The sequence below is a fragment of the Geospiza fortis genome, unplaced genomic scaffold (genome assembly GCF_000277835.1).
Source record: "Geospiza fortis unplaced genomic scaffold, GeoFor_1.0 scaffold54, whole genome shotgun sequence".
Lineage (NCBI taxonomy): Eukaryota > Metazoa > Chordata > Aves > Passeriformes > Thraupidae > Geospiza > Geospiza fortis.
In genome coordinates, this window is record NW_005054301.1 from 15,916,980 (window position 1) to 15,942,338 (window position 25,359).

The window sequence follows — 25,359 nt, forward strand, 5'->3', positions numbered from 1 at the left end:
TTTTTCCTTCCTTCCCTACTCTTACAGAGAGTAAAATACTAATTTTTTTGCTCACATTTGCTGTGCAAAACAAGAAACTGGCACACTGTCAATTCTGAGCTAAACATAAAGTACGAAATGTTTTACCTTAGTGAGCCAGCCTTTCACAGTAGGTTTAGCATCACTGTGAGGAACACCAACAGGACCGCTCACTTGTACTCTCAGGATACTCTGTAGGACATGAATCCATTCCTCCAGGATGTTGGGAGAGTCTGCTGTCAGGAAGTAGGTTCTCTTTTCTGTCACAAGCTGGAAGGAAAATGAGTGACAAAGTACATAGCTGCACATCTAAAAATCTTCTCTTTAGCTGCTGAGTTTCTTTATCCCATAAGGATTTTTTGGTCATTCAGGAAAGATTTTTTTGAGGGTTAGAAAAAAGGTGCTAATCCTTAAAGCCCAAATGAAAAAAGCGAAACTGAGATTAATCCAATTCCCATAACCTTTCTTGCTGTGGCTTTGTGTCCTCTCTCATCCTTTCTTGTTTCTCAGTGCTGCTGCTAGATTTTCATTTTAAAGGTGACTACATAAACGTGGGGGTTTTCTGCCTTCACTTTGTATTGTGTTTTGCCTTCATTACCCTGTGACTGAGAGGAAAGATGCTATAAATCTAATAATATTAGGCCTTAGCAACTTCAGTTCCATAAGGGCCAAAGGTAGCTCACAAGCTAGGCCATGTACCTTTCAAAGTATGAAAAAAACTTTAACGCTGCCTTTCTAATTAAGTCAATAATGACTTAAAAGTGAACCCAGTTACGGGCTAACTTCTAATATTTTAGAAGTCAATTTCTAAAAGGAATCAACTATTCAGATGTTTCTTTACATGCCTCCAGGCATGTAAAGTCAGGCTTGAGATCTTGTGAAAGAAGTCTCTCAGAAAGATCTTGGGTACTAGCTGGTTTTAATTGTTGTAAGAATCATTTTCCCCCACAGATTTCAAGGTCTAACTCCTGCAAAAAAAAAAGGGAAAGCATTATGGCCTAAAACAGGACAAAAATAAATGCAGATTTCTTTCAGTTTCAAAAGGGTGTATTTGGGTTACAATTTAGCTCTTTCCTCATTATTAATTAGACTAACTGCCTGTTTTGTGCCAGGAAACAGAGACCAGATAAAGTTAGCTCATATCAGCTGAGACACACAGTACCATTCAGTCTGAATTAAGTGCTCACTCACCCAGCTGCTGAGTGCATGGTTATGTGCAGGATAAAAAAGCAACACCTACCTGGAATGTTTGGGACCCTTCACCCCTGACAATTTGGCATGAAGAATTCAGCTCCAGCTGCCCTTGTGGTTTGCGGATAACATCACTCTGAGGAAATAAAAGCAAACAATTTTTTCAGTAGGAAACTTCAGATGGGTCTTAGATTACTTAAATACAGCATAATATGCACGTACAGGTTGGAGTCTGCATTCATGAGCTGGAAAGGACAGCCTAAGGCTGCCAGGGGAAATATAAGACTGTGTGATCCCATTGCAAAAATCTCCTCAATAGTGGCAGACAATATAACAAGAGCAGTGCTAATAAATGCTCTTATGGAGTTCAGATTGGACATTAATAAAACAAAAGCAAGCCCAAACAAACACCAACAAACCAAACCCTTTCTAAGTGGGAAGACAGTACAACATACAATACATACCAAGACAGAGGCTGAATTTCCACCTTCATAAGTTTTCAAGATTCAGCTAGACACTTGTTAAGTGACAAGTTTATTATTAATAAACTTTGTTCTTCATTTGATGCATATAGTGAATCATTCTAATGTTGGTAATGCTTTTCAAAACAGTGACATGTCTAACCAAAAGTGTTTTTTCAGTATACTAAATTTCTCTGTGCCTCTAGAGGGGAGGAAATATATCCCAGTGACTTACCGGGGACTTGAAGTACATGATTTGTCTGTTTCTGAGAACAAACCATCGTCTTTTCCACGTCTTTACCTGGCTGCCCATTTTCAGCAAGTAGCCTGATTTCTCCATGGGTTCCTGGAGGACAGAGGAAAGGGGAGAGGAGGTCATCTTGCATCTCTCAAAATACAAATGAAAGTGTGCTGAAATCAAGCCCAGCCATTTGCTGCATCTCCCATAATTTTCTGCTTTGTTTAATAGCAGCCCTCCAAGATAATTTCACTGATTGTTTGATGCTCTGTAAACTTATTTCTCTCCCTACCAAGGCACTGATTTTCCAAATAAAAGTGAGATTCCTTGAGATCAAGAAGGCTGTCTCTACACCATGATTAGACTCCCGTTCCTTGTCTGTTTGATCTCTTATATTGAAGAGTACAGAATTAAATGCTGCATGTTGTGAGGTTTCTTTCCTTCCTTCCTCTGAATTTCCAAATTTATTTTGCCCAAAAAGTGTAAAGTCATCATTAAAGTAGAATACAACTACAGGAAGTCAATATAGGTCATACACCCTTGACCTATACTTTTACCTTACCACATAAAGAAATTGCACCTTCTGTTGAAGCATCAGATGGTGTCTTTTGATACCAATCAGCTGGACTAATAGCCCAGTCTGTTAGAGCTTCACTCTGCAGGGGGATTACTCAATATCCTGTAGTTACACTATTCTCTTTTAAGGCCAAGGCTCTGTTTGCACCCCTGTGCAGGTGTAACACAGCAGTTACAGTGCAAGCCTTACAGAGCAGATTCCACCATCAGTGGAATAGGAAGATGTTCGCTGTAGCTTGTGCTCTGGCTCTGAATAGTCACCATCCAAGGAGTAGGCATCAGGAGGGATGGCATAGTCACTCTCGGAGCTCAGTGAGGACACAGATACACCTGCTCAAAATAAAGGAAGGAATAAGAGTCATGGCTAGACAAAAGCATGCACTGAATATTGTACACTCCAAAAACATTTATGCATTCACCATTAAGGCTTTTTTTTTTTGGTTCAAGAAGAACAAATCAGATCAGACTTTGGAAACTCAAACCCCACTAACGTGACTTCTGAGGCCTCTTTATTTCCCTAGGAAGACAAGTAGTAAAAACTGAGTTTTGGATACTGATAGTGAAATAAATTTATTGCTGAATAAAACCAAATTAAAATATATACACAAAAAAAATCAATAAACTTGTCATCTGAAGGAGAGACAACTTGTTTTCATCTGGGGACATCCATTAAAAAGCCCCAACCCCCTCTGATTTCAGCTAAGGAAAAGGCTTCTTCACTAGCAATAAGGCTTTGCTTTCTGTGAATCTTTTACCACACGCACATGGCAATGCACAGGCACAATGCATCACAACAGAAGTTAAGACTACATGAAATACAACTCTATTTTAGAGATAACCAACAAAATTTGGTTGTTTCTAAAATAGAGTAGTGTTTCACATTGTCTCTTTGGTAACAAAAATTGCATTCAACTTCCATTGCAGTTTAGCCCTGCCAGCAGGCAAGAAAAATAGTCCTAATCAGGACTCAAAGTACATGATAGCTCTCAAAGATAGGTGAGATGTACTGACTGGTCAAGAAATTACCAGTCAATGACTAAGACAAAAAACCATTTTCTGTCCTGTGTCAGTACTAGCTTGCTTCCAAGGAGAAGCCACAGCAAAGGTATGGATGACTAGAAATGTGATGAATTTGGGAGGGCAATCCTTCCCACAATCTTAGTTTAGCAATTGCCTGAATGGAACTCTATCAGCAGTAAAAATCATCTACAAGAACAGATTTCTACTGTTTCTACTGTTGATGTCTGCACACATTCTGGGAGAACTCCTCGTAAGCAACACTCTGGCTGAGCATTTGCCTGTCACTGATGACGCTGCTCTTGGCTCTGATGACAGAGTTCATCCTGCCCAGTAGCGATGCTCCCAATTTACCTCTCTTCACAGCCCGAGGGCTGCCTGGCATGCTAGCTTTCCTGTTCTCAGATCCAGCAGCAGAAGTCCTGAAACTGGCATGGGAGCCACAGTCATCATCAGAGCCTGAAGACTCATCTAAGAAAGGCACATTGCTGATCTGTGTGGCTTTCTGGAAAACAGACCTGTATGGTTAGTGTGTAAGAGAAGAGTTTCCCCAGGACAATCCCCCTTCAATCAGGAGACAGAGCAACCCATGCCCTTCATTTCCACACTGCCTTGCCCACTTCTGCCCCAGGGTTCCACAGTTCCTCCCCTTCTAGTCTGAGGACTTCCAAGTTGGACTCTCTAGTCTGACCTGTTTGGGTCTCCTCTGGTTACACCCTCCTACTCTTCCACAACCCTTACGTTCCATTTCATTCCTTAGGCTACACCCACAGTCACCTCTAGGTTTCATAGTACACACTGCAACTTCCCGGACTAAAACTCGTTGCAATGTTCTGTGTTCTTAAATATATTTAACATTTGCTACTCTTTCTGCATTCTTTTGATGTCCAGTACTTCCTGACATTCTCTAATTTTCTTTCCTTCACTGCACAGTTCTATCCTGTTTTGTCTCAAATTACTAGCAGATCTGGACCATGTTTTTCAGAACAGGAAAAGTGAGGTAACTCCTTACCCCCTTCAGCGTAGTGTAGACTGGTACTGTGACATTTCTGTAGATGAGATGGGTAAATGGCCCAGAAGTTGAACACGAGAAATTGGAAACTGGGGAAATTCAGAGAGAAAGCAAGAGAGCAAATAATACGAACTGGTGAAAAGGAGGTTTTAATGGAGAAGCACATGGAGAACAGCCATCCTGGACAGTCTGGCTTCAGAAAGGCCAGGAGATGCATTATTAATTCCATACAATTCCCAGAGAGAGCTGCAATGTTCCCTCAATTTAGCCTGTAAGACACCTTACCCACCCTGCACTCCCCATGGTACAATGGCAATCTGCTGTACCCTGTATAAAGAGAAAAAAGCCCTAACAGGCAAAATGATGGTGAAGAGTAAAAACAGGCCACAGACATGCAGAGGCAGAAGACTGGCTGCAAAACTGATGGAGGACAGAATGGAATCCCTGAAGATGTCCCTGAATGTAGAGGCACAAACCGCCCTGCACCAACCATCCCCAAAATCAGATATATCCTCCCCCCTTCCTTTATCGAGGCTATCTATGAGGTCAAATTTACTTTGAAAACGGGCAAGGAAATGAAGAAATGGACAGCCAGAAGCTCAGGTCCCACACTGTCACCATAAACTCCCTTTAAGGATGGATCTAGTCCAGAACTTACAGCAGCTGGAAGTATCATTCACCATGGCCACTTCAGACAGCCTCATGCCAGACTTGGCCACAGCATAGATTCGGCTCTCCTGGAACAATAATACCATGAACAACAGTGATCAGGCAAAAAATGTAATTCTTACCAACAGAAACGTCCATGTCACAGAATCACACCACAGTCACACCTTTGGGCAGGAGGGAGGAGCTCTCTAACAAAGATAGCTGAATTCCACCATATGCTGTGCGAATGACCATTAATGGAAGCATGTTCCTGTGTGCTAATTCCCAGCTACAGAGGTGACATCCACACACTGGAACACCTACACACAATTATCAATAAATTACTGTATCACAGCTTGGAAAGAGATGGGATTTTTCCAAATTATAAACAATGCATTAAAATTAATTAAGAACGGGTCCTATACCAGAACAATTCATTGAGTCATCAGCTGCAAAGGATGCCCATTCTGTAATAAGGGAATGAAAGAAATGCCTGGAATGATCTCAATAAGCCTGTGTCTCAGTTACAACAACATACAGAGCTTTCAGTTCAAAGCATCTCAAAGTGCTTCATGAATTGATAAAAATTCCAGAGGGGGAACCCAACTCTGTATCTAGATGCAGAGTTATGACTAAGACATCAACTAGTGTGAAATGGATAAACCCCAAAGCTAGGAAACCTCTCTGTGCGCCTTAAAGCATACAACCAAAATTCACTGTGAAATAACACACATAATACATATACATGAAAGCACCTAAGACTGCCAAGTCAAGTACACCAAAAAAATTATAAGACATAAGAAGTAACAATGAGTGCTTGACTTTGCAGTTTCAATAAATCATTTGTTTGTCCATGCCTTTAGAAAAGCAAATGAAAACAGAATTGCCTCTTTTGATACTACATTGATTTCCACCAGGTTTGTCAGTTTGGCCTGTTTAGGAACCTGGTTAATGGGAGTCCCTTGGGAGTAAGTCCTGATAGACAAAGAATCCAGCAAGACTGAACATTCTTCAAGAAGGAAGTTTTTAAGGTGCAGGAGCAGGTCATCCCCATGTGTTGATAGATGAGACAATGAGGAAGACCAGCCTGTCTGATTAGAGAGCTTTGGCTGAACTCAAAGTTTGTGATCTTTGGATGAAGGGACAGGTGACTCAGGTGACTACAAACACACCATGAAGTTATGCAGGCAAAAAATTAGGAGGACCAAAGCCCAGCTAGACCTTCACCTGGTAACTGCAGTAAAAGACAAGAATAGACTTCCATAAATACATGAGAAAAAAAAAAGGGAATCTCCATCCTTTATTGGATATGAGTGGGAAACAGTGAGAAAGGATGAGGAAAAGGCAGAGATACTCAATGCCTTCTTTGCTCAGTGTGATGGTAAAACCAGCTGATCTCCAAGCAGCCAGCCCCCTGATCTGGAAGACATGGATGGGGAGCAGAATGAAGCCCCCACAACCCAAGGGGAAACGCCCAGTGACCTGCTTTGCCACCTAGACACACACAGGTCTGCAGGGCCAGGTGGGATCCACACAAGGGTGCTGAGGGAGCTGTTGGAAGAGCTCACTGAGCCACTGCCCATCAGTCACCTGCAGCCCTGGTCACCCGGGGAGGTCCCAGGTGACGGGAACCTGGCAAAGGGGGCACCATCTACAAGGGCCAGAGGAGGACCTGGGAACTACAGGCCTGTCATCCTGACCTTGGTGCTGGGGCAGCTCATCCTGAGCACCAGCACACAACACATGCAGGACAACCGAGGGACCAGGTCCAGACAGCGTGGGTTTGTGAAAGGCAGGTCCTGCTTGACCAACCTGATCACTTTCTATGACAAGTGACCTGCTCAGTGGATGAGGAGAAGCTGCATTTTACATCCTACACAATTCTAGGACTAAAAAACCAATTCATCTATCTGACCTCACAAGTAACTGTAAGAAAAAATGACAGGACGTGCATATTCACTTTACCAAAGGTTTTCACAAAACTTTCCTAACAGGAGAAGCATACCATGAGACAGGAATGCTGAGATCTAATCCATGTATCTATTCTAGTATCCATGGCTTTTTCTCACTCTGGAGCTATGTGGTCTGGTCCACTGCATTTATGATTCATTTTTCTATCTTAAACACATGACAAAAGAACTAAGGATTAACTTTTGATGACCCAAACGACAATACAGTACATTTTGACTTTCACTTTTATTCCTATGATTCTTATGTACTGGTTTTTTTTCAATTGATCTTTTCCCCCTTATAAAGATAAATAAAAGAAAAAAAATTGTCAATGGAACCAGCATGCCCCATGATGTGGAACAGTCTGACTTGGTGGCTCAGGAATGCAACCTGTGATACCCACCGGTAACAATTCCTTGAGCCCAAGTGTAGTAGCCTAACTACTGTGCACAAAGATAAGCAGCATTCTCATACTGTTGTCCATGCATTTCTTACCCATGATGGGAATCGGTGCAGTGGTGGTGTGGGAGGTTTACATCCCGGGTCAAGTGTGCTCGACTCAGAAGTCACAGCTTCTCCTTGCTCTGCAGGTAAGTGATACATTCCCTCACACGCTCCAGATTCTCCCCTCAGCAGGCCACATTCTGTCTCCATCTTCTCCATTACCCCATCATCATCAATGTCTGTCTCCTCCACGTGTGCAGAGCTGACTGGAGGGTCTGTTATGGGCTGGAAAGTGCTAGTCTCTAAGTGCATTGCACGATGGAAAGAATTAGCCCCTGACTGTGGTTGGCTGTGATGTCTCTTGGCTAGCTGGATACTGTCTCTTGGTGTATTGGGTGTTCGTATTTTTGGAAATGTCATACTACTCCCAAGGCTGCACTCCCTCCCTGGAAAGAAGGAATGAGCTGTAACAGCTGATGTTGACACAACCAGAGGTGGCTCAGTAGTTTGGAGATGTCCCTCAAGCATGCTCATAATTTCTGCTGAGGAAGAGGAGTTCCGCTGGTGGGAATGGAATCTGGCACTCAGATCATTAGAGAAGCAGGTGCTATCCAAACCCACTTGTTGCAAGGTGCTCACAGCACTACAGTTTCCTTCCAAAGATGATTGGAAGGTCAAAGCCTCAAGAATTCTTGTGGTTTCAGCTGGAGGGTCCAGTGATATGGGACCAGAGCACCCTAAACCATGTTCAGAACTTACAGTGGGAAATACATTTCTCTCTGTGGACAGATTCCAGCTTGATGGGTCAGGCATGAGCTTCAGCATGCTCTGGGAAAGCAGAGATTTCTCCTCTCCATTCTCAGTAAAGGTGTCATTGGCAAGGACTATGTTTGCTGAAGAGAGGAGATGTTTGGAAGGTCCTGTCTGACACACCTCTCTGAAACCAGGTGCAAGGAGCACAGATTTCTGCTCTATCTTCTCAGCAAAAGAGGCTTCTGATGCTTGGGGCTTCAGGGAATCACAGGTCCAAAGAGATTCAAAGGGAGGAATGCTGGTCATATCTACAAGGAAGGAGAACATATGGTTAAGGCATTGAAATGCTTTGACGTCTTCAGTGTTGCTTCCTAGTGTACATTCAGTTATATTTCAATAGCATCCTGGCCTGTTTAGGACTATACAGAACAGAAAGGAGATGGCTGGGCATAGTTATAACCAAAGTACTATACATTTATAACTGGGACTAGCACAGAAGATATGAATAGGAAATGATTAATCACTGCTTCTGACAAAAGTGAAATTAAGGGCTTCCTAATGAAATTAGGCAGCACGTTTGAAATTTATGGAAGGAAGTTTTTTCCCAAACAAAAAAGCAAACAGAATGCTGCAGACAGGCCAGAAAAAACTAATGTATCAGTAGTACAGGAGTTCAGGCCTAGGAACTTCCTAAACTACTCAGAGCAGAAGCTGGAAGTATATATGGAGAGAAGACCAGCTTGCATTATTTCGTATGGTCCTTTGTGGAATGTGAACAGCCAACCAGGAGCTGGGATATTGGCCTAGGCAAGCTTTCCGTCTAATGCAATATAGGAGTTTTTATTCTCACCTGTATAATTATGCCTCCTCTCTTAAAACATGAGAAGGAAGTGCACCTATCCACACAACACTTTGTCAAACACATCAAAGTGGCCAGAACACTGCTTAGCATGGCTTTTGGTTTTAGTGGACCTACAGTGATTGAACTCATCAAATAATCTGGTATGATTCCATGCATTCCCAGGGGCTAGATGGAGCTTCCAGCAAAGGTATGGAGACCTTCTTAAACATCACAGCAACTGGGGAGTTTACTCACTTTTCAAGAATTTCCCTAGAGCTTTTAGTTATCCTTTTGTGATATATGACCCACACAATGCTTTATGGCATTAAGTTTTATAATAGTCACTTATATGGTTTTGCTGTAAAATCTTCCCTTTTTCAGTTCTTTCCGTGCCCTTTCAGTTGCTATGTTAGAGGATGACATAAAAGATAGATGTCTGTCCTTTCTACTTAGTACGCTTATTATTCTTTCTTCCTTTCCATAATTATTAAAAATTATCTCAGTTCTACAATTTCCATCAAATAGCAGCTTTAGAATATAAGAAAGCGGGGATAAAACTTGGAATGGCAGAGGATGTTTGATTGACCTTGGCATTTATATTTATTTCAGCCTGACTGAAAAAGAACCAAATGCTTTGGAAATTGCAAAATATGGGCAAGTGTGACTCTGCACAACTGTTGCTGAAAATGCTGCCTGAACATCAAACTCTATGGGAATTGCTTAACCACCCGTGGGATTCACAAGGAAATAGAAACAAACTGAAGACACAAGGTTACAGAGGGAAGACCAAAACAGCAGAATAAATTACTGTTGACAGCAGAGAGGATGAAACCTGCTCTTGGAAACAGCTGAGAAAAAGACAATAATGAGAGCATGACCTTGGCACTTGATTCACAAGGAACTGAATGTTAGCAAAGCTAACACATAACAATGGCACACACAAATCCTGGCACATATTTTCCCCTGACCCTAAGGTAAATCATTAGTGTAGACTGAAAAGATGCCATTCATTTTAAATATTACTGGTATTTTTGCAGCTTCCTGGATGTGACAGGAGATTAAGATGAAGAAGCTATTACTATTAGCACAGCAAGCAAGAAGAGATTTGTCTCTCTGCAGAGGCCTCAGACTTTAGCCTGGCATACTGAGACTAGTGAGGGATAAGAGGAGAGGGCAGTGCTGTTTACTGCCCAGAGAGCTGGGATCCAGGGCACACTTAATACCAGATTATTAACGCAGCTTACCAGGCATTCGCTTTTTGTGAACAGTCAGAGCCAGAGGGGATGAGAGAAACCCAGTCATAAAGCATTTCACTAGAAATGTGGTGGGATTTAGAAGGAATTTTGCCCTATTCCCTTGCTGTGCAGTAACAGGAAAGCCAGAAAGACTTCTGCAGGAAAGAAATGTCCCCTCCCCCCATGCCCAGTGAAGTTCTGGAAACTAGTTCATCTTATTGTGACCAAACCAATAAAAAATAAAAAAAATAAATTAAGAGATAATTTCTTTTTCAAAGCACGTTACAACAAAAGGTGCTGAATTTAAGCCTAGAGACCAAAGTTTCCCATCCAGCCACCAAAGAACTGCAAAAACCCAAAACACCATAAGCAGCTTTCTCCAACCCAACCTGGTGGCACAGAGAAACCCAGCTCCTAAAGGCAGACCAAAGAGCTGCTGCCTTGGCTCATTCAGTTACTCAGCTCACATGCCAGCAGAGGTCCTGTGGGGATGAGAATAATTCACACACGGAGATACACTGAAATATATCACTGAATGGAGAGTTCTACTATGTATTTCAAATGAATGCTTCCAACTCAGGAGTTTAGTGGCTTATTTTAATGGCAAATGCAGATTCTAACAAAAAAAAAAAAAAGGAGTCTATACTGAATTGATGGGAAAAAAATTAAGAGTTAAGGGAGGTAAGCATGTTATTCCCATCTTAAAAATGGATCCAGCTAAGGAACAGAGCAACTCTACTGCCTGCTGTCACAAGTTTTAATTTCTGACAAACTTAAGAATACAACCCGGGAATGCTGACTTCCAGTCTTGTGGTGGTTACTAGGCTACAGTGCCAGGTGAACACATTTACCTTGCAATGTATCCTGAAGAACTCCAATTTGCTCCATCAGTCTCTGATTACAGTTTTTCAGGTGGTAATTTTCTAGCTCTAGCTATGAAAGAAGAATAATAAAAAAAGAAACATAATGCAAAATTGTGAGCACATGTGACCCACTACACAGAACATGCCTTCATCTTTATTACTTTCAAGTTTCTTAACAAGGGAAAAAAATGAGTCTACCAGTCACCTCGAATCCTTTTAATCAGCGACATCACTAGAGCACCCACTTAAAATATTTTGCTATGCTTTCTGAAACAGCCTCTATATGAACTATTGGCACTTCTCAAATACATCTTAAAATTTACTTCCCTGTTATGGCTTATCATTTACACCTGTTGCAGAAATAACACTCATGAAAGAAAGAATAAAAAAAAACATTACCCAGAAGGAGCATTTGTTCTATCTCACCCTTAATGTAGTAAAAGAAGATCCCATGGACCCAGAGGACCAAAGAAAACAGCAAAAACCAAATTAACATTAAGGGTGCATTTACATTTCCAATTAGGGCATGAGAGATTCTTTGCAAATTTGCTTTATGCCTTTACTTCAAGAGTCTCAGTATCCATTTTTAAACACAGCAGTGGTACACCCAGACAGACTTTCCTCTTGAAGCAATCACCTGTGGTGCTGTCTCGAGTAACCCATTGGTACCAAGTTCTCCAACTGGCAGTGATCCACTTGTGCATGCTATGCACCTGGAATCAGCATCTGGCACAAACCTCTTTGCCAGTAAAGCGTGAGTGTATGGTCCTGGATTCACAGCAGGTCATACCAAATCAAACCCTCTGCTTCCTCCTTTGTGCTGCACCAGTCAGTAAGCTAAATGCACCTTTAGTTATCTCACACAGGGAAGAGAAGCAGCACAGGAGTTCAGTGGATTACTTAGGCAATCTAATGACATTACGAAGTCACAACATAATCAGTGCCCACAAAGAATGCTTCTCCTAACTCCAACAAATTCCCTTTCTGTCATAAACTTGGAAATACATGTTTTTCACTTGGAATAAAGGACCAGGCTACCCACTCCCAGTTGAAAACTACTACTTGAAAACTACTACTCCATATTTAAAACTGCATGCTGATCCACTGCTGTCTTTGTTTTTCTAGAGGGTAGGACCAGATAGAGGCATAAATCCACAGGATGGATAGAACAGAGAAGTCAGAGACAAAAAATACTGGGCAGTAGGAAAACAGCACTAGTCAGAGATGGTAAATTATAGAAGAGCAAAGGACATGTTTGTGTAACAGGTACTCTGTCAGAAATGAACAGAAACTGCTTCCAGAGAAAAGAAGGAGAGGTAAAAGAAAGCTAGGTGAAAGACACTTGGGATTAGTCAATCTTCAGAAACTGCTTTTGGGCACTGATGACTTAACAGTCATCTACAGTTTGCCCAATGAAGTAAATAGCCCTTGGTAAGAGTGATGATCCCAGCCCTACAACTGAGTATGTTCAGGGCCAAACAAGCAGAGTGCCCCTGTGGCAGACTAACTGTCCCCAGACTGCTGTCCTACGTAGGAAGCCCCTGGCAGTGCAGCCACATGTACTTACATGCCTTGAAACCTGGTAGAAAACCAGAGACTTACCTCCCTGAGCTTAAATGTTACCCACTCTTTGATCTTGGCAGCTTTCTCTTGAACAATTTTGGCTTCCTCAGTCCTCAGCTGTTTCTGTCCCATAAAACCAAAACCAACATTAGATGCATAGGAAAGTACAACTGTTCTCAGTGAGTTACTGCATCAGGAGTGACTGAAACACAGGAGCTCCCATTCCAGACATAAGATTTATGACTGCTACTTGGATACAATTTTTCAGCTGGCATCTGAAAAAAATCAAGCTCTAATTTGTCTTACATGGTATCTAGAGTCAAATTCAGAGGCTTGTTTCAGAAGTTTGTTGTGTATTAGCAAAATCCAGGTTAGGTAACAAACTTACCACAGTTTGAGTAGAATCTGCAACTTTTTCTGTTTCAGATGGCTTTGCAATGTTGCTATTTGCTGTTGAGCATCTGTAGTGTTCCCCCAGCCTACACACACATTATTGGCCAAAGCTAATAAGAATTAAGCATTGCCTATAAATGATTGATAAAATACCAGTCATTCCAAGCAAAAGGGATTCAGACGCTGTAAGCATGAGTCTAAAGCAGAACCTTTCAAGGTGCACAAGATGCAAAAACCAACAACATATTTATCACACACACACATACACACAATATTCTCATTGAGAAAGTAAATTGAAAAAAAGTTCCACAACCTGACCTTGAAAAATATCAAGATCATGCCTAAGATCTGCTAGGAGGATTTCAGATGCTATGAGTGGTTGTATGTTTACATATCCATTAGAACAGGTTCTAGTCCACACAAAGGTGTTATGGCAATAGTGTTGATTTGCAAAATGACCATTGTTCCCCCAGGTATCTGCTTGGGTAATACTGCTACGTTATTTTTGCAGCTGTGTTTTCTCAGCTGTGTTTTTAACTTTTCTGGAAATTTCCTTTGAAAGATGCTGAATTAACACTGTGATGACCTGAAGCTTTCTGTTTTATCTTCTGTGTGGCTTCATCAGAAGCAACATCACTGAAAACTCTCCTATCTACATGATGATTTAAACAACTGCAAGAAGAAATCAGTTCCAGGAACAACAGAGGGAGGAAGAGAGGGGGACAATATGCTGCATGTCACATCAGCCCTGGTTTCTCCAATTAAAGGGCAAAGATAATGCCTTCTGGTAGCAGCTGGTGGTTTCCTTGTTCTATTGTTTTTTCTGAAGTAAAATAATACCAGCAATTCTAATTATAAAAAATGTCAGTTCCTCCCACTTTAAACGTTTCACATGGATAAATAGACCCCACAAAATTCCCCACATTTTCATATCTTTTTCTGACATTTTCACACTTTTAATCACCACATGCTATTTATCACTACAACTGCACATTTAAGGGCTCTTATCCAAGTATGTTTGCTGACTTTAAAGTAGGCACAAGCAACATTATAGGCAGCAGTAACATTTGGAGTTGAGCATAATGAAATTAAAGCAATCAAGTCAGATGCTTCAAGAAGAAGATTTATTTAGTTGGGGTTTTTTCCTTTTATATGACTGTGTGTGCTCCCAATCATCAAGTCTCAACCTCTGCAGGAGTTAGCATACTAGATGTGCCTACAGGTCTGAAATGATCTAGCACATATAGCAGGTCTACCATCTCTGAATGTCCATCACATGGGAGTTGGCTTTGAATCTCTAATGACCTGGACTTGTCCTGGAACATGGTCCAAGAGATAAAAGATTCAGATTACTACACTATATGGTGAACTGCAATGCCAAGGCTTTATTTAGGGTTCTAAAGTAGAACAGTGACATGATGACAGCATTGTCACCATGTGTAATAAACCCTGCCTCTAAGCAGAACCAATTCACTCAGGCACAGCAGCCATAGATGCAGTTATTGTGCTTTAAGTTCCAAAAGCAATTAGAGATTCTTAGTGTCCCACACTATTGCGTGGCCCAGACGTGACCTCAGTGCTCTCTTAATGATGCTCTGAACTCCATGGCTCTTCCCATCCCAGTGAAAACAAACAGGATGCCTTACAGGGACCCTTAGTAACCTTCTAGCCCTGCCACCATCTGATCCCATTCTGAAATTAAACCAGTGACTCTGATAATGAGTATTTCTTGTCTGGAATTGCCAAGCTTTGGCTTTCATTTCTAGAAGCTCATTTTGCCTCTTGTTGCTGGAACAAGATTTCTACTAACAGCCCTTGAAACAGGTGGCAATTAGTTCAATGTAACTCAAATGGCCAAATAATTTTTTTTTGTAAAATTTTACTTCTATTTAAGTTATTTACTTAACAACACATAAGAATACCTCACTCCTTATGTTATAAAAACCACAGGGCAAGGCCTTTACTAGAACTGAAATACAAGCCCTGCTGGAAATGTAGCACCTTCCTTCCACCAACTGAAAAAGAGAGAGACTAGGAACTATCCATACTGAGAAACAGCTGCTCTTTTATAATGACATCTGACAAGAGATAAACTATGCTGGAGAACTGCTAAAGGCTGGGAAAAGACCCTTCCCAAGAAGCAGCATGAACAGAAATGGGCTACACAATGGTTTTGCAAAGCAATCACTGTGGTAAAAAGCCAGAGAAAAACTGTGACCAGACTGTAGCATTATAATGTAGGGTCTCAGCACTAACATAAGGAAGCCTTTAGGCACACTGACTGATCTCCAGTGGTGAAGAGACATGGGCTGCTGAAGCTGAGTGCATGTTTTGTCCAAAAAGGAAAGAGAGGATCTTGCACTGGGCTGGACATCATCTTACAGCTGATCTGGAGGTAACTGAGAGACTAACTTGTAATGAGACATAATCCCTATCTTTGAAATACACATTACAGAATCTCTCTAACTCATGAAACCTACAGGCCTCCCTGTAGAAAATATCCCTACCTGTTTTGCTAGGTGTGTCTCCAATTTGTTGATCAGATCGTCCTTTTCTTGCATTGTGCACATCAGCTCTTGGTATTTCTTGTGCAGGGTGCTGTCAGATTCTCCAGTCTTCACGTTGGCAAGTTTTATCTTCTCTTCCATAACTCTGACCTGTAATGGTAATCAGAAGGAAATTGAATAAACCTAAAAACCACCAAAACAAATCAATGTAAATCAAGGAACTGCTTGTGTATTGGTAAGAGAATGAAAATAAATGAGAATATTTGTGGGTTTCTTATATTTCAAGTCAGGAAAGGAAAAATAAAACATTAAAACCACAACATCCTTCAGGTCACACTAAGTTTATATTCACATTTGTGGAAGGATCATTGTAATGCCGAAGCAGTAACAGATGCAAACAGAACCATGAGCTAAATGCATGAGATAAATGCATCAAATTATTAATCAAAGACACCATACAGGCACCATAGTCTCCATACACCTACAGACATGGTACATCCCACCTTTCTCCTTTGCAATATCATGGCCAGTTTTTTACCTCATTCACTACCGAGGTATATACCACAAAACCCTCGCCATTTACTTCAGATTAAAATTTCTATACGAAAATGTACTATGGGGTCCTTCATCCTCCTATCCCCAGCTTAAGACATTGTTTTGGCAACTCCTGTCTTTCTGCCAAGTCTTCTCCCCAGACCGGCTAAGGAGTTACAATGTTTGATATTTCAAAAGATTTGCCTGTCTCTGAGCTCCTGCCAGTGCCAAGACTTCCTCATTTCAGCAAGAGAAAGATCACTGTAGTGCTCCTGCACTACAGACAAAGTTTCAATCTACTAAAATCTAATGGCTACTGAAGCATTTCAGGTTTTTAGCAAATTTTTTAAATCTTTGTTTTCTTCAAAAGCTTTGTCTCTCAATCACTCCAGTTTACCATTACCTCATTCTATTACAATGGATTATAAGACAATTTCTAAAGATGAATGGAATCCCTTCAATTTAACTCAAACGTACTAATTGCAGCATTTGATGATGGGAAAATCTCTGGTTCCAACACACCTCAAAGAAGCTAAATCTGCAAAGAAACCAACACCAAATACCATAAATTTAGCATGAACTTAGAACCAGAAAGACAGAATGCAGGGAGCAATGTGAGCACTTCACAGAGCCTCTGCAAGAGGGTTAGTCACGCTCTGCTGAGCAGCCTACACTCCATACTTGCAGAAGCTGTGTTTTGTCCCCCTGTCTGCCTGTATTAGGCAGAGAAGCAAACTGCCTCTTCCTCATACTGAATCAGAAAGGTAAGCACCCAACATCCGAGCCAGAAAACTAAGCCTGCTGAGTCGGATGTGCTTTCATTAGAGTTTAGGGTGATTATAGTAAAAAGAAATGGCCCCTCCTTCCTGTCTGATGCCCAAATGCTGACTCTGTACTAGAGGCTCAGCAAGGGGACTGCAAACATGTGATTTCCTTAATTGAGGTTGGCAGCTACAGGGAGTCCATTGAATTAACAAATCCAACGCCCCAGACTCCTGGAGAGAAAGATAACAAGGGATTTTGCACTTGATGTGGAGCCCTCTCATTTGCTGGCTGCCTCTCATTCACAGTGAATGTACTCATTAGTGGAAGGGAATGGTCCTACTCTTACGCTGTCACTTCTTCAGGCTGTCAGGCAGCAATGTAGCATTTCTCTAAGAACACTTATCTCTGGATGTGGATAAGGCTGCTGGAAGGCAAACACTGAGCGTTGCTAGTCTTTAGGACCTGCCAACATATGGCAACAGAACTGCTGGTGGCAGGTGAGTGGAGGTGACCCTCATTTCTGCTACAGCCTCCCATCCAAGTTCTCCCTTTCCTGCCCATTCTTGGACATGGATTTGACTTGTTCTCCATCCTGTCCTTTGCTGTCATTGCATCTTATCATATCCTGGGCACTCTGCTCCTGTCACTGAGGTGTCCACTGGTATGAAACCTTCACTGGCCAGTGACAATCACTGTAGTTCTTGGTGGTGCTGTCACAGCTGTCACTTTTGCCTCTATTGTGCTACCTTTGCCTGTCTTGGCTGGGTGTGAACTTACTGATAGCACTCTCGAGAACAACTCTTGTTCTTCACTGGTAGTTGCTGATCTAGCATAGAAGCCAACAGCACTGTGTCAAGACATAGCATCTTTCCTAGAATTAAGCCAGTCAGTAAAAAACTCTTGATGTCAATATCAAACTGGTGGGGAAAAATATGTTCTGCAGACACAACACCTTTCCAGGTACTCCAAGTTCTTGATTCCCAGGTGATATGTCTCCCAGTGCTTATAACACTGCCTATTCAGTCCTTCACTTCTGAAATCATCTTTGACAGTCATTCTTGGCTGTGTGACTTTTATTTCTACCCTTCAACCCGACTTAGTGCTCAGTCCTGCAGCTCTTGTCCAGCTGGAGGAAGCTCATTCACTTCAAGCCTTCCCTTCAGCTGTGATCTGCAGTGATCCAAGAGCTCAAACCACCTGGCTCATCTTGGCTCTTTTGTTTCTATAATACTCCTTAGAGTGCAGAATGTCTGCTTCTGAAAGGTGTATTATTCTCTATTGCCTGTTCACAAGCTGAATACCTCTCTCCACTTCTCCATTATTCAAGAAGCATAGAAGAACTAGTTTAGACAATATGCCTAATTTTTAGATGATTACACTAATAGACAATGAATTCAGCTCTTACTGTTTTTCTCCATAGGTTCCTGAGCCAGAGCAGCAATTACTAAAAAGACCAAAACAAGTGATAAGGGTGTGTCTGCAAAACCTACTTTCACAGAACCATTTCTACTTGTAGACAAGTCCTCACCAGTACTCTTAAGTATTTGTTTCCTGAGGACCTGCCAAGCAGCCTTATCTTTGCAATTTAATCCTGAGGTACAACATCCCCTTCCTTTTCCACAACCAAGCATGCCTATCATGGATGAGAGGGTAAAGGCTGTGAAGCTGACGGGAAGGTGTAAGGTGCTTGTTTTCACTTAGGGTTCAACATATTCAGGCACCTGCTCACAGCTAAGGCTCACAGACTGGGAAATAGACCAGAAAATCCATTCACCACTGTAAATTAGTGTTTCTAGAAGGGAATAGCACTGCAGATTGCTGTCTGTATGCTAGACTGGAAAGAATTAGAGTGAGTTAACTGCTGGACTTGTACCAGAGCCACCATCAAAGGATCCCTTACCTGTTTCTCTGCATCCTCAGCTCTTTGCTCTGCTTCTATCACTCTCTGTTCCAATTCCTGCATCTTCAGAGACAGAAAAGAGAGAAGAGAGGGAAAGAAAGAAAATAAATTAACATCACCTGGACATTAATGTTTTACTCAGCACTTGTGCAAGCTTACAGATCTTTGGCATATTTTGAGTTAACTGGACAGCTTTGACCAAGCAAAAAAAAGCCTTTGACCTTTTCCAGTGTTCTTCCCTACTTTGAATACACCGGAACCATTTTCTCATTAGTGAGCTTCATCATTCATTACATGGGTCAAAGGCACAGTGCCAAAGTCTTGACCTCATCCCTACAATTTACACACCATGGGCTGTCCCTGCAAGGAGCCTGTCTACAGTGCACCATTCTTCCCTGATCTTATTTCAGCTAGGATTCATTCACAATGGTAAATAAAAATGAATATATCTTGGAAAGCTCACAGCAGGTTCTCTATAATGTCACATTATAACCACTGAATACTTTGCTTTGGCTTCAAAGGCATCACAGACTTATAACTGACAAGATTAACAACGATCTTAATTTTCCTATGCTTCTTTTCTTTTTAAAGAGCTTTGCAAACTGACAATTATGTGATTCAACATCTGAACATTGCTGCTATCAAAGTCAAAGGACACTGAATTGAATTTTAATCTAAATGTTTATAAGTCACTTCATTCTTATAAAATTCAGACATACCTGGGGTGCTTCTAATAATTCACCAGTACAGCCCTTTTTTTGGTGGGTTATGGTTGGTTTGGGGGATGTTTTGGTGATTTTCTTTTAATTGTTTGTTTGGTTTTGTTTTAAATTTTTCTTTAAATATCAACCTAGCCTCTCATTTGGTGTTTGCCAAAGTCATCTTCACCTGGCCTGCTTCGATTGGTCTCAGATTTAAGCCCAGTAATACAAAGTCTCTTCTTTCAAGCGACACCAAGTTTTTTCCATCAAGATGCAAAATTTGGGGAACACTTCATGAAATTTGCTGCACTTACTTATGTTTTACAATGGAAAGAATGACATAGAAGAATCTTCAGAAGATTAAAAGAATCATGCTTGAAGAAGAAAAGCTATAAAGGGAACTAAGCTCCTTTTCTCTCCAATGCATTTTTTATAAAGTGCTGGAGCCAAGTATTCAGGTTGGTCACTAACAGGACCAAACCAATATATCTGAAAATTGACTTATTCCTCCTGGGTTGATCACCCAGAATGGACAGGGCAGCATTCCCATCTCCATTTGCCTTCCTTCATATGGTAGCAAGACAACTCTTCTTTCCATACATGCTCACTGACACAAGAGCAGACTGAACCCTACCAGTAAACACATCAAAAGGCACATACATGTAGACACCTCAGTAGTCACATAACTATAAAAGCAATGACATAGATTAAAACCATGAAGACAAAAACCTGCTACATTTAGCATGATACCTCTCACATTTGCTTTTTCAGTGGAACAATCAAATACAACAGTCTCTGTAACTTAATATCCAAATCAAGGATGCTTCTTTGGCAGAGGAACAGAGATATGCTGCAGAGGACTGCAGCCATACAAAGCTGCTCCGACCTAAGAGCCTTTCTGAAGACTGAGCTCCAGGCAATCTAACACGAATAGCAGTGGTCTGTGCTTCACAAGTACGAGTCCCCTTCAGAATAGTGATGTACCCATGCATTTATCTTTTCGTCTCTGGACGGTCATCAGCAGAGACAGGTAGCAGCAAAATATACTGGCAAAAGAAAGATGCTAAACATAACTATTGGGGATACATAACATGCTTTGTGTAACAAAAAGTTTAAGACAGTAGTTTCAGAATCAATGGTCTCTCCTAGTTTTCTGATTAATTGACAGGCTCTACATTCACAGCAGAGATGAATTTCTGGGCCTTTTTACCAAGATATCCTCTTAAACTAATAATTCAGTCCTCCACAAGGTGAGAAATCTCCATGAAAGAGGTTATTTTACAAAGACAGCACTGCTCTGACTGAAGAACTCCTTGTCGTCCCAAAGCAGTCGCTTTGCATTGCTAGCAGTTCTTTTGCATTGCTAGCAGTTATGGATCTTGATCGGGACAAAGAATTTATGTTGGGACCATTCCTGATCACTAAAAAGTTATGAAACTTGTGCAAGCAGGGTGACCTGGCTAAGTTCCAGCCAAATCAATTACTTTTGTCACCCTAATTCACTCTGTAGCCTTAAATGAACTTGTATTTGTCTTAATTTCCTGTACTACATTGTTGAGCTGTCCTACTATGAACTGTTAAATAACTGCTGTGTTCCTGGTGTACATGAAATCATTATTTCACTCATCCCCAGTGTCAGCACTCTCACTGGAGCACATTCAGATTTAATACATACATGCTTGTAAGGCTCTTTCAAATCCCTCAATGAATTAATAATAATGCTTGGTATTTACATGGGTCCTTTCATTCAAAATGCTTTATAATTTGACAAATGCTACTAAGCAATGTGACCCAAGTCACACAAAAAAATTAATAACTGAGCCAAATGCACGGAACTCTTCTTTGAAGCACTAGCCCAGACAGCTTGTATGGGAGAAACAGGACCAGTTGAATAGCCATGCTTACATGAGACAAAAGATCCTTTTTCCAAGTGTTCATTGTTTATTGAAATAAGACAGAAGCAGGTTAAGTTCCCCAGATGGCCGTTCTAGAAACCGCAAAAGATCTTCCCATCAACAATTCACACAGGCTTTCCCTCTCCTGAGGGCTCAGAGGAGGCTACATAAAATTGAGTGAAAAAAGTTCCTATACCTCTCAGCTTCATTTTTCTCCAGCTCTTCTGTTCCAGAGCTCACTCTTAACCAGGTCAGCTTGCTGCCGAGGCAATGGCCTGCTACGCCACTCACCAGCAGAGGAGTTTCCCTTTTCCTTGCGTGTGTACAACAAAATCAGGGTGAAAACAACTGCCTGTTTCCAAAGCAATCCCTGATAATGTCCACAAGGTAAGACTCAGGGGTCTCGTGCCCTGTGGGGTCCAGCAGGATGGCAGAGCTTTGTCTGGGAGACCAGGGGCTAAGGCTCTTCTGCCATGCCAACCCCCAGCCAGGCTCTGTGCAGCTTGGGCAGCTCTGTTCAATAGCTGAGACCAGGCTATCAGTGTGGAAGTTCACACCATGTGAACTAGGGCACTGGCAGTTAAACCACTGGGTTTTAAATTCCCCATGTTCTGAACAGCGATCCAGATTATTCAATCTAAGCGGATTTTAAAAATCTCAAATATTTAAACTGTTAGAGCACATTGTACTACCAGTGCCAGGCATGAGTGGTTGGGTTTTCTGCGAGTTAAAATAGTAAAACCTGTCTTGAAATCATAAAATTAGTCATAAAAAAATAATTTAAAATGTGGGGATCAGGTTTTCAAGCCCTTCAGTCACTTCCACACCTATGACAACCTAGCTGGTAAGCAAGTATCACATCCCTGTTAACACTGCTCTTCACTTTCACCATCTAAAAGTATTTTAAAAAATAATTTTCCTGTTACTGCAAACCATATTGGGAGGATCTCAAGACAATGCTTACCACAGGTTGGCACACAGCTTCAAACTGTGCAGACATCACATTTTTCCAAGATCACGCCCCCTCACTGCCCCAAAAAACCTTCCTTGGACTTGTGAATGCAGAACTCTCCAGTAAATCTGAATCTCTTCATTCTCATAATGAGGGGAAAAAACCCTTAAAAATCACTGTTGCTATAAAATCTATGACAAAAATCTCTGAAGCTGCCATCACTAGACATAAAGCTCCTTCAGTTCTGCATCACTACCCACGTGAGGGTGAGAAGGATGCAGTGCAGGCAGGAGCCCCTGTTGCTGTGACTGCTGGGGTGTCCTGTGGTGACCAAGGAGAAGGAAAGTCTCTGAGCAAGTCATTACAGACCAGGTGGGAGCCTGGTCTTCCCAAGAGAAGTATTCAGCAAAAGCACTGTATGTCTGAGTCCACCTGCAGCAGGAGAGCCTGCTGAAGCTGCCCCATGGTTCCTGCCGAGGGTCTCCCCTTCCCACATGACATCTGGAGTTAGGAACTGCAAGCCTGTTAGCTCTTTGACCCTTCAAGAAAAGCTACAACAGCACTGTAGAAGTAGTTACAGAATAACCTGATCACTGAACCAAGCTACTCCTTAATCTCAGCAAAGGAAGCATTGCCTTGACTAAAAGGCTGGATAAATGGTAGCCAGGCCCCTGAAGCAGATGAAAATTTAATTCTCTGTCATGACCCACAAACTTCACTAAAGAGATAGTCAAAATATATCTGGCAAGTCTGCTCTCAATAAGGAAGTCTGGTAGGTGGGCTTGTCTCATGTGTGGGTAGTCAGGAAGTTTCTCAAATCAGAAATTAATAATAGCGCAAGGACACAAGGACACATATCTCATAATGCAGCAAACTTACAAATATTGCATATGAATACTGGTTGTCTTTAGCAGACCTGTTCCACATCTATACATGATTTTTTTTTGATGTGCCTTTATCTAAATGGACTTTACAACCACTTTCAATGTTTTTCAAGGTAAGTAATCACTAAGGTCTGTCTCAAAAATTAATTTGAAGAGATGAAGAAGCTACTTAGAATTGCACAATTCCTTAAAATATGAAGGGTGGAAAAAATGTCTCATGCAGTATATGGCAATAGTGAAAATGTAATTACAGTGAAAGCAGGGATGAAAATTTCGCCACTCTCAAGTAGCTGTCACCTGGATTTTTTTACATCCAAAACCAACAAACAAGAATATACACATAGAAGTCACATAATACAGAATGGAGCAAAAGTGAGTTTAGAACATATCTGTCATTGGGTATAGTAAACTGCAGTCAGCTGTACAGATTTTTACTTCATTAGTAAACTGTTCTCACTTTCCTATATAGTAATTGAATATCTGAGCAATCTTGGACTGAACTGTGATAACGTAAGCCACATTTTGAAAAAAAGAAGGAGCCCCCCAGCAACCGACAAATTTGGACTTCATACAAATTTAGTGAAAAAGCTTTAATTCTAATTGAAAAACAACACCATTTAAGGTTAAGAAAAATCACAAAATATTCACACCATGACAAAAACAAGCAAAAAACCAAAACTCCAATAAATTCCTCAGATCTTTACCAGTTCTCTCCTCTAGAACGCAAACAAACTCACACGAGGGCACTTGAAGGACATTAGTAGAAGATGTCTCTAAAACCACAGATGCCATGTAAGTTTCTAACATCCAGATCTCAATATATCTGGCCTTGCTCTTCAGTATCCCCAGAATGTTTTGACTGGATATGAACTGTTATTCTAACACTATGGCAATACATGTATCCCTGTCTGGGCTTTTAACATTATAGTATAATTTTCACTCCTCCATACTTTTCTGTTGTCACCCAAGTTATGATCCTGCTGTTCTTACACAAAACATCCATATTTGCTCTGTTGTTGTCTCAGTCACTTCAGATATCCAGAATCTTGCTGGTACAGTGTTTTCCACTAGAATCCAAATACTTGATGATTTTGCAGTAAGCAAGGCTCACTCTTATACACCACTTTACACCATGACAGGCACATCTCTGCATCTCAACTGATAAAGCAGAGAGCAAAGATGTACTCTAATCAAGAAAGAAATCCTCACTGCAAGTATATTGGATAGTTTGGCATCTGCAGATTTTTTGGTTTTGCAAAGTAGAAGTCACCTCTGCCTCACCTTCTCAGCTAACAGCTCTCGGATCTTGCTTGCCTGCAAGCGGAATTTGAAGAGCTGGGACTCCAACACAAGGCATCGCTTTTGCCAGTCCATACAGCTGCCATTCTCCACTGTGAGTTCTGCCATTGTGATGTTAATCATCCATTTAGGATGTCGTCTGAGGTGCTCTAAAAATCCTACAGAATCAAAGGGAAAAAAAAGTACGTATTTTAGAAGGACAAACTTATCACCTCTATGCCTAGTTTTCCTTGGTCCCTCTTACAGAACTGGTAACAAAGGCCATTTCTTCTCCAAGCAGAAGATGAAGTGGTACTACCCTGAGTCACTGATATTGCCCTCTGCCAGAGGTCACTCTTAATGGATAAACGTTTACCTTTAGAATGAGTAAATAATTTACTAATGCATTATACTGTATATTCCAGAAACAACCTTACTGCCACCCTTACAGTCTTGGTCAGCCGCTACCCAGACATTAGGAATACTTTTTACTCCTGCCTTCTTTGTTCCAGTATGGCTGTAAACCCTCAAGTCACTAAAACCTCCTGCCTCAGGTATCACACACACATTTTCAGCTTGGGTCACCAGTGCTTTATCTCAAACAGACTATGTTAAGATGATGCGATGTATTAAGCAACTGTTCCCAATCCCTAACTACTTGACACATTCAGTTGACAGTAAGAGTGGAAGTTCCCCAGTACCTAAACAATTGCTCTGTTAAAACAAAGAGAATCCATACA

General features: G+C 41.3%; 1 protein-coding gene across 2 annotated transcripts in view; it reads right to left on the bottom strand.

Annotated features, from left to right (window-relative positions):
* The window catches only part of PLEKHH1 (pleckstrin homology, MyTH4 and FERM domain containing H1), a 45,584-nt gene extending 20,821 nt beyond the window's left edge, over positions 1–24,763 (bottom strand). For both annotated transcript variants that reach the window (XR_004082861.1, XM_031065898.1), the window contains exons 1-13: positions 24,623–24,763; positions 18,910–18,972; positions 15,711–15,860; positions 12,850–12,933; positions 11,236–11,317; positions 7,607–8,616; positions 5,172–5,250; positions 4,514–4,602; positions 3,856–4,006; positions 2,675–2,814; positions 1,906–2,016; positions 1,259–1,345; positions 127–288 (exon numbers count right to left, since the gene is read on the bottom strand). Coding sequence is in view for 1 of the 2 variants with exons in the window: in XM_031065898.1 (XP_030921758.1) it covers positions 127–288; positions 1,259–1,345; positions 1,906–2,016; positions 2,675–2,814; positions 3,856–4,006; positions 4,514–4,602; positions 5,172–5,250; positions 7,607–8,616; positions 11,236–11,317; positions 12,850–12,933; positions 15,711–15,860; positions 18,910–18,972; positions 24,623–24,763 (2,349 nt within the window). In the remaining variant the exon portion in view is untranslated. The remainder of the gene's footprint in view (positions 1–126; positions 289–1,258; positions 1,346–1,905; positions 2,017–2,674; positions 2,815–3,855; positions 4,007–4,513; positions 4,603–5,171; positions 5,251–7,606; positions 8,617–11,235; positions 11,318–12,849; positions 12,934–15,710; positions 15,861–18,909; positions 18,973–24,622) is intronic.
* Positions 24,764–25,359: the final 596 nt, after the last annotated feature.